This window comes from Stegostoma tigrinum, chromosome 22 (assembly GCF_030684315.1).
Source record: "Stegostoma tigrinum isolate sSteTig4 chromosome 22, sSteTig4.hap1, whole genome shotgun sequence".
Taxonomy (NCBI): Eukaryota; Metazoa; Chordata; class Chondrichthyes; order Orectolobiformes; family Stegostomatidae; genus Stegostoma; species Stegostoma tigrinum.
In genome coordinates, this window is record NC_081375.1 from 12,184,413 (window position 1) to 12,193,576 (window position 9,164).

The following is a 9,164-nucleotide window of genomic DNA, read 5'->3' on the forward strand; positions in this document are numbered from 1 at the left end:
GTCTGTGTAAAACATTATCCCAGAGAGAGAGAGAGAGAGAGTCTGTGTAAAACATTATCCCACAGAGAGAGAGAGAGAGTCTGTGTAAAATATTATCCCAGAGAGAGAGAGAGTCTGTGTAAAACATTATCGCAGAGAGAGAGAGAGTCTGTGTAAAACATTATCCCACAGAGAGAGAGAGAGTCTGTGTAAAACATTATCCCAGAGAGAGAGAGAGTCTGTGTAAAACATTATCCCAGAGAGAGAGAGAGAGAGAGAGAGAGAGTCTGTGTAAAACATTATCCCACAGAGAGAGAGTCTGTGTAAAACATCATCCCAGAGAGAGAGAGAGAGAGAGAGTCTGAGTGAAACATTATCCCACAGAGAGAGAGTCTGTGTAAAACATTATCCCAGAGAGAGAGAGAGTCTGTGTAAAACATTTTCCCACAGACAGAGAGAGTCTGTGTAAAACATTATCCCAGAGAGAGAGAGTCTGTGTAAAACATTATCCCACAGAGAGAGAGAGAGAGAGAGTCTGTGCAAAACATTATCCCAGAGAGAGAGAAAGAGAGTCTGTGTAAAACATTATCCCAGAGAGAGAGAGAGAGAGAGAGTCTGTGTAAAACATTATCCCACAGAGAGAGAGAGAGAGAGTCTGTGTAAAACATTATCCCAGAGAGAGAGAGAGTCTGTGTAAAACATTATCCCAGAGAGAGAGAGAGTCTGTGTAAAACATTATCTCAGAGAGAGAGAGAGTCTGTGTAAAACATTATCTCAGAGAGAGAGAGAGTCTGTGTAAAACATTATCCCAGAGAGAGAGAGTCTGTGTAAAACATTATCCCAGAGAAAGAGAGAGAGTCTGTGTAAAACATTGTCCCAGAGAGAGAGAGAGAGTCTGTGTAAAACATTGTCCCAGAGAGAGAGAGAGAGTCTGTGTAAAACATTATCCCAGAGAGAGAGTCTGTGTAAAACATTATCCCAGACAGAGAGAGAGAGAGAGAGTCTGTGTAAAACATTATCCCAGAGAGAGAGAGTCTGTGTAAAACATTATCCCAGAGAGAGAGAGAGAGTCTGTGTAAAACATTATCCCACAGAGAGAGAGTCTGTGTAAAACATTATCCCAGAGAGAGAGAGAGAGAGAGTCTGTGTGAAACATTATCCCACAGAGAGAGAGTCTGTGTAAAACATTATCCCAGAGAGAGAGAGAGTCTGTGTAAAACATTTTCCCACAGACAGAGAGAGTCTGTGTAAAACATTATCCCAGAGAGAGAGAGTCTGTGTAAAACATTATCCCACAGAGAGAGAGAGAGAGAGAGTCTGTGTAAAACATTATCCCACAGAGAGAGAGAGAGAGAGAGTCTGTGTAAAACATTATCCCAGAGAGAGAGAAAGAGAGTCTGTGTAAAACATTATCCCAGAGAGAGAGAGAGAGAGAGTCTGTGTAAAACATTATCCCACAGAGAGAGAGAGAGAGTCTGTGTAAAATATTATCCCAGAGAGAGAGAGAGTCTGTGTAAAACATTATCCCAGAGAGAGAGAGAGAGTCTGTGTAAAACATTATCCCACAGAGAGAGAGAGTCTGTGTAAAACATTATCCCAGAGAGAGAGAGAGAGTCTGTGTAAAACATTATCCTACAGAGAGAGAGGGTCTGTGTAAAACATTGTCCCAGAGAGAGAGAGAGAGAGTCTGTGTAAAACATTATCCCAGAGAGAGAGAGAGTCTGTGTAAAACATTATCCCAGAGAGAGAGAGAGAGTCTGTGTAAAACATTGTCCCAGAGAGAGAGAGAGAGTCTGTGTAAAACATTGTCCCAGAGAGAGAGAGAGAGTCTGTGTAAAACATTATCCCAGAGAGAGAGTCTGTGTAAAACATTATCCCAGACAGAGAGAGAGAGAGAGAGTCTGTGTAAAACATTATCCCAGAGAGAGAGAGTCTGTGTAAAACATTATCCCAGAGAGAGAGAGAGAGAGAGAGTCTGTGTAAAACATTATCCCACAGAGAGAGAGTCTGTGTAAAACATTATCCCAGAGAGAGAGAGAGAGAGAGTCTGTGTGAAACATTATCCCACAGAGAGAGAGTCTGTGTAAAACATTATCCCAGAGAGAGAGAGAGTCTGTGTAAAACATTTTCCCACAGACAGAGAGAGTCTGTGTAAAACATTATCCCAGAGAGAGAGAGTCTGTGTAAAACATTATCCCACAGAGAGAGAGAGAGAGAGAGTCTGTGTAAAACATTATCCCACAGAGAGAGAGAGAGAGAGAGTCTGTGTAAAACATTATCCCAGAGAGAGAGAAAGAGAGTCTGTGTAAAACATTATCCCAGAGAGAGAGAGAGAGAGAGTCTGTGTAAAACATTATCCCACAGAGAGAGAGAGAGAGTCTGTGTAAAATATTATCCCAGAGAGAGAGAGAGTCTGTGTAAAACATTATCCCAGAGAGAGAGAGAGTCTGTGTAAAACATTATCCCACAGAGAGAGAGAGTCTGTGTAAAACATTATCCCAGAGAGAGAGAGAGTCTGTGTAAAACATTATCCTACAGAGAGAGAGGGTCTGTGTAAAACATTGTCCCAGAGAGAGAGAGTCTGTGTAAAACATTATCCCAGAGAGAGAGAGAGTCTGTGTAAAACATTATCCCAGAGAGAGAGAGAGAGTCTGTGTAAAACATTATCCCAGAGAGAGAGAGAGTGTCTGTGTAAAACATTATCCCACAGAGAGAGAGAGTCTGTGTAAAACATTATCCCAGAGAGAGAGAGTCTGTGTAAAACATTATCCCACAGAGAGAGAGAGAGTCTGTGTAAAACATTATCCCAGAGAGAGAGAGTCTGTGTAAAACATTATCCCAGAGAGAGAGAGAGTCTGTGTAAAACATTATCCCACAGAGAGAGAGAGTCTGTGTAAAACATTATCCCAGAGAGAGAGAGAGAGTCTGTGTAAAACATTATCCCACAGAGAGAGAGAGTCTGTGTAAAACATTATCCCAGAGAGAGAGAGAGTCTGTGTAAAACATTATCCCAGAGAGAGAGAGAGAGAGAGTCTGTGTAAAACATTATCCCAGAGAGAGAGAGAGTCTGTGTAAAACATTATCCCACAGAGACAGAGAGAGAGTCTGTGTAAAACATTATCCCAGAGAGAGAGAGAGTCTGTGTAAAACATTATCCCACAGAGAGAGAGAGTCTGTGTAAAACATTATCCCACAGAGACAGAGAGGGAGTCTGTGTAAAACATTATCCCAGAGAGAGAGAGAGTCTGTGTAAAACATTATCCCACAGAGAGAGAGAGAGAGAGTCTGTGTAAAACATTATCCCAGAGAGAGAGAGAGAGTCTGTGTAAAACATTATCCCAGAGAGAGAGAGTCTGTGTAAAACATTATCCCAGAGAGAGAGAGAGAGAGAGTTTGTGTAAAACATTATCCCAGAGAGAGAGAGTCTGTGTAAAACATTATCCCAGAGAGAGAGAGAGAGTCTGTGTAAAACATTATCCCAGAGAGAGAGAGTCTGTGTAAAACATTATCCCAGAGAGAGAGAGAGTTTGTGTAAACATTATCCTGGAGAGAGAGAGTCTGTGTAAAACATTATCCCAGAGAGAGAGAGAGTTTGTGTAAACATTATCCTGGAGAGAGAGAGTCTGTGTAAAACATTATCCCAGAGAGAGAGAGAGTTTGTGTAAAACATCATCCTGGAGAGAGAGAGTCTGTGTAAAACCTCATTGACAGAGTGTCCAGTGTGACCGTCATATTGGATAGTTTTCAGTCTGACAGTGATTTTTAAATCCATTTAGTCTGTGGTTCTCGGTACCATTAGGGCAGTGGGTCTGGCGCTGCCTGTGGACATAAAAACGTTGTGTTTCCGATCAGACATCATTCTTTTTTGTTCTCAGACTCAACATTAACTCCGTCTCTGTCTTTGCACAGGTGCTACTAGATGTGCTGAGTTTCCCCAGCAATTTTTCTTCTTCCTTCCACAATACTGTACTACATGTAATCCCAGAGTTTCGTGTTCAAGTCCTTGGAATAGGACCAAAAATCATCTTTAAAAATGATGCAGTGCTTCTGGTTTTTTGTCAAAGACAAATCTCATTCAAGCTTAGAATATTGAGCTACATCCCAGTCATGAATACTTGCAGAACGTGATGTGAATTTTCTGGTTTTAAAAATACATGTCAAATCTTTCAATATTTACACTTCTTGGATCTTTGACCTATTTGCACATATGTGTTCGAAAGAAAGCACTGAGGAACTGGGTCAGCCTCCCCCTACACTACCCACGGTACTGTCAGACTGACTTTTCAATGTCTTCAATAGTAGATTTGCAGCAAAGCTTTACCTGTTCTGAGCTGGTATCCTCAGCAAGTGTCTGATCAACAGTAGCACATTTTGTGCCCCTGCATTCTGAATCTGGCACAACTTTGCCAACCCGTGCCATATTTGGATTTTCATGTCCCCACTCGCCTCTACTGGTCAAGGAAATTTTAAAATCGTACTTAGTGTTTAGATTTCTCACTTGTTCTTTTGTTAAACTAAAAATTGTAAGGCATGAGGAAATTGTAAGCATGATCAAAATTGTTGATTTACTCCTGTTTTGGCTGGAAGTACCTTAGGACAAAATAAGTTTCTTACAGACGAGTCCTATAGTTCAGGCTAAAGGGGCTGAATGCCACCTTGTTTTCCGAATGTAATTTCGGTTATTCCAAAACATCAGCCGAAGTATTTTTGAAATGCCGTCTTGTTGTAATGTTGGAAGCATAACAGCAAATGTGTGAATGAACTACCAGGCTTGAGGCCATACCAGACCAATCTCCCAACCGACTGATACTCAGATTGAAGCCTGGTCTGGTCTGGAGCTAAGGCCTGGCACAGCCTGGAGGCGAGGTGCCGGCATTGACTAGGTTGATAGGCTGTTGTCCAGCACTGCAGAAATCAAAGTTCAGGACATTTTATTTCCCTACTTTCTAAGATCTTGTAACTAAAGAAGCTGAACCAAGGTACCTTTGTACCCAAGATGGCTCTATAAGTGGCAATGCATAAGCCTTTCGCTGTACTCATGTGAGGATATGTGACAATAAAGCTAATTCAATTCAATAAAACTAATTCCAATAGGTAACTTTTGTTCAGGAGGAAATGGTGGGCTTTAACCAAACTCTCATTGCAAGATGGCAGCTGTGACAACACTCCCTCTCGTGAAGTACCAGAAGAGTGCAGCTTCTAAAGTTGCAGTCTCACTCAGAAACTCTCAGGATCCTAGGGAGGAAATCACAGGTAGAGCAAGTGGTGCTGTCTCCACATTTATTAGGATCAGCACTTACTGTCTCGTCTGAAAGGCGGCATCCCGACAAACCTTGTCAAGCTAGTTTGTCCTAAGTCAATGACTAAAACCAGCAAGCACTACAAATGAAGGCCAAGCTGTCATTTAGATAGGGGCATTAATACAGTTTAAGGATGGTTCTTACTCCTGGTAATCTTACACCTTGCAAGAGAACTTTCTCCAGCCTGAATCGCTTCACTTTTTGGATGTCCTGCTGTGGACTGCTTTCCAGCCCATTCTGGTACCTTATAAATAAATATTATTGCATTTTGCCAATTGGTAGCTGGCTCAGTCTGTAAGATTCTCACTTATGCAAAACAGTTCCTTCATCTGTTCATATCTTGTACCTCGACCTCTTCCCGATGTGACCTTGGTTATTTCAGCTGAGTGCTGTTACCTTTCACATGGGCTCTGGGATTGTCTCCACAGTGTGAGTGATAGGAGGCCAACTCAATACATAGAAACATAGACAGTCAGTGCTATTCAGCCCTTCAAGCTTTGTGTGCAGTTTCAGCCTGTTTACCTTAGGAAGTGTGTTCTGGCCACAGAGAGAGTGCAATGGAAATGTACCAGACAGGTTTTTGGGATGACAGGACTGACGTATGAAGACAGACAAAATCAGTTAGGACTGTATTCACTGGAGTTAAGAAGAATGAGAGGGTGGAATCACACACAAACCTATAAAATTCTAACAGGATTAGACAGTGTAATCACAGGAATGACGTTTCCAAAAACTGGGGAGTCTAGAACCAAGGGTCATATTCTCGGATATGGAGTAGATCATTTAGGAGTGGGGAGAGAAGTTTGTTTCACCCAGAGAGTAGGGAGCCTGTGGAATTCTCTGCCACAGAAAGTAGTTGAGACCAAAACGTTGAATGTTTTCAAGAGGGATTTAAATAGAGTTATTTGGGCTAAACAGTAAAAGTTCTATGAGGGAATAGGGTACTGAGTCAGATGATCAGCCAGTGATAATATTGAATAGGATCTATACATTACAGTTGCTGTCTTTGTCCAGTGGGGAAAAGAAACCACAAGTAATATAGGATTTCAGCAGAATAGAGAGTGTGGCTAAAGGAGGACAAGTTTCAGGTGACACCATCTTTGTGGTTCCAAGACCAAGGCGTCAGTAATGGAACTTGAAGAGCTTGACCTTGTGGGTAAGATTAGAGGTGCAATGAACCAATGAGAATGCAAATGACACAGTAAATTATAACCTCTTGATCCAATTCAATTGGGCATGAGGCCATTTAGCCCACTGAGTCCAGGTCAGTCCCCTTTCCCCTGGATCTATCGCTGTGGCCCAGTAGATGTATTTCTTTCAAGTTACCATCCAGCATCCTTTTGAAATCATCTGTTGCTTCCACTAACCTGGTAGACAGAGAGTTCCAGTTCACTGTGTAAAATAGTTCTAACAAATACCATGGCGAGTGTCTTCATTCGAGTTTGGAATTTCTAACCATGTGGAGCAGGGTGGGGTGTAGCAACGCTACCTCAAAACTAACCAAGCCGGGGAAAGGAATTGAAGGTTGTGTGCGCGCCAGGGCAACAGAGCTGGGAGAAGGCTTCTACAGAACATAACCAGCAGCTGACTGGCCAGTTTCTCTGCTATAAATTCTGTGCAATTTAAAATCTGATGTTGGTGATTAATACTTCCAACTGGTGTCTTGGAACACAAGCTCACCTTGACCAGTGAGTGTCTGATCTCATTTTCATTTTGTTTTGTAATCTGCTTTGCCTGCAGGTGGGAACTAATCTAACTGACCTCGTGGTTAACAAGAGGAGATTTACCATTCGGGAACTAGGAGGCTGCATGGCCCCCATCTGGCCAAGTTACTACAGAGATTGTGAGGCTGTGATTGTGCGTATTGGCCATTTGAATCCTCTCACTAGCTCACTGTTAACTGGTTTATTCTTGTTCAAAAATTGACATCCTGCCTGTACATCTTATTTAGAAACCTCAGTGCCAGTAGATGACGGACAGAAAAAAATCTCACACACTAACAAAGCAGCATTATCACTGTGCCCTGATCTGTTTAATGATCAGAACGTAGTAAGGAGATGGGATCTTGGTTTTCCTTCAGTGCATTCTCCCTGCAGTATCTATCCTCCACCACCCGTGGAGCTGAGTGATTGCCTGCGCAGCTTCAGCAGGGAGGCACGCATGTCTCAGCTGATGTTCTCTCTAGGTTTCCCCGCTTCCCCCAGAGAGCAGTCCTGTCCTCAGGAGGCTCCCTGTGCCATCACAAGAGAGGTCAGGCCAGACCTGGCAACTAGAGAGATGCAGCAAACTAGCTACTTGATACATCAATGCATGACATTTCCACTCTAAAATGGTAAATGTTTTCCTCCTAGTTTGTGATCGACGCCGCAAATCCCACTCAGGTTTCCTCGTCCTGCATTCAGCTCCTCTCGCTCGTAGCTGCTGAACTGCTCCAACAAATACCAGTCCTAATTCTCTTCAACAAAGTGTGAGTATGGACAGCGGCAGGGCCTGTCAGAATGTACGCATGTGCTATAGTCACAGCCCCAACACTTTGCACCCAGAACAAACAGTTATTACAAGAAACCCTTTCCTCCGTTACAGCTTTGTAATCACAGCTCTGATCACATTAAACCTCCTTTCTTCGGATAGTTCTGGGACACTGTTGTTCTCACACTGATTAGTCTCAGTGAATTCACACTGCAAGGGAAGTGAGATGCCACAACAGAAAAGTTGACTTTGTGGGAAAGATTATGAAGCTGCAATGAACCAGTGAGAATGTAAACGATAGAGCATTGTAATCTCTTAATCCTATTTAACGTTCAATTGAGCCTAAAGTCTGGGGTGAGGGGTGTACTTTCGGGCAGAGAAAAAGGGGGCTTTATTTGCTTTTGAACAGAACTTTGCCTACATCTACAGCTGGTGCAAAAGATGGCATTGCATGGGTTAGGTGGAGGGGGGTGGGAAGGAGGTACATGGTACACAGTGGCATGGATCAGTTGGACTGAATGACGTGTTTCTGTACTGCAGTTCCGGCCTTTATATCTGTACGATATACTCAGAACAACAGTTCAGTTAGAGGGGTTTCTGAACATTGGAGCAGAGGGGTCTAATTGAGTTTCGGTTCATTTCAGTGATCTGCCCTGCTCCATGTCACGTGTGGAAATGAAAAGCCTGTTCAGGATGGATGACATAATTGCCTGTGCGAAACAGCACATCAGCATAATGGAAGTTAGCGCGTGGGATGGCACTGGGCTGGATGAGGTCTTAAAATGGATTTATTCACACAAGGGCAGACGCCTTACCGTGCCATAGACAGAACCCTCCATCCCACGGAGCTGTGAATACTCACAGCAGGTAGAGGAGAACCCAGAGAGAGGAGATACTGAGGGAATGTGACAGTCGACTCAAAGCAATTGGAATGGAGGAGGTTGACACTGTCCCCTGGAACTGGAGATGTAAACTCTGGACTGGAATGAGAAGGACTTTGCAAGAGAGTGATGTATCCTATACAGTGATTCAAGTTGTTCGAGTTATGAACAGAAGCAATTTGAGACACTAGGTAGTACCTGTTTCCTTAGGCATTCATGCAGGAAGCAAACAGAAGCGATGGTGGAATCAGCAACACAGTTACGTCGAAGCAGGATCAAGTGATCATCCACACCAGCTTCATTTTAAACGATGCCAGGCTTTTGTGGTCACACCTTGTGTAAGTTGACACTGTCCTTTTGCAACTCAAACCACAGCCACAAAAATCAGCTCGTTCTAAAAGTTCCTCTTATTAAAATCAATTTAAACCTTGCTGTATAATGTTAGTCTATTTCTTCACATCGACTGTAATCTCCACTGATTAGGGCAGAGACTGTACTGGAGGATTACAGTATTATTCAGTGTTTGATACTACCC

General features: G+C 42.8%; 2 protein-coding genes across 4 annotated transcripts in view; one reads left to right on the top strand and one right to left on the bottom strand.

Moving 5' to 3' along the window:
- Positions 1-9,044, bottom strand: part of hgs (hepatocyte growth factor-regulated tyrosine kinase substrate) — a 159,837-nt gene extending 150,793 nt beyond the window's left edge. The window contains exon 1 of the mRNA XM_059653645.1: positions 8,828-9,044. Within this exon, the coding sequence (XP_059509628.1) occupies positions 8,828-8,843 (16 nt within the window). The 5' untranslated portion in view covers positions 8,844-9,044. The remainder of the gene's footprint in view (positions 1-8,827) is intronic.
- Positions 1-9,067, top strand: part of arl16 (ADP-ribosylation factor-like 16) — a 114,627-nt gene extending 105,560 nt beyond the window's left edge. For 2 of the 3 annotated variants that reach the window (XM_048554869.2, XM_048554868.2), the window contains exons 2-4: positions 7,020-7,136; positions 7,631-7,746; positions 8,393-9,067. In XM_048554869.2, the coding sequence (XP_048410826.1) occupies positions 7,089-7,136; positions 7,631-7,746; positions 8,393-8,573 (345 nt within the window). In that variant the 5' untranslated portion in view covers positions 7,020-7,088 and the 3' untranslated portion in view covers positions 8,574-9,067. Of the gene's footprint in view, positions 1-4,184; positions 4,244-7,019; positions 7,137-7,630; positions 7,747-8,392 lie in introns of all 3 variants that reach the window. The other variant, XM_048554866.2, reaches the window with a different exon arrangement.
- Positions 9,068-9,164: the final 97 nt, after the last annotated feature.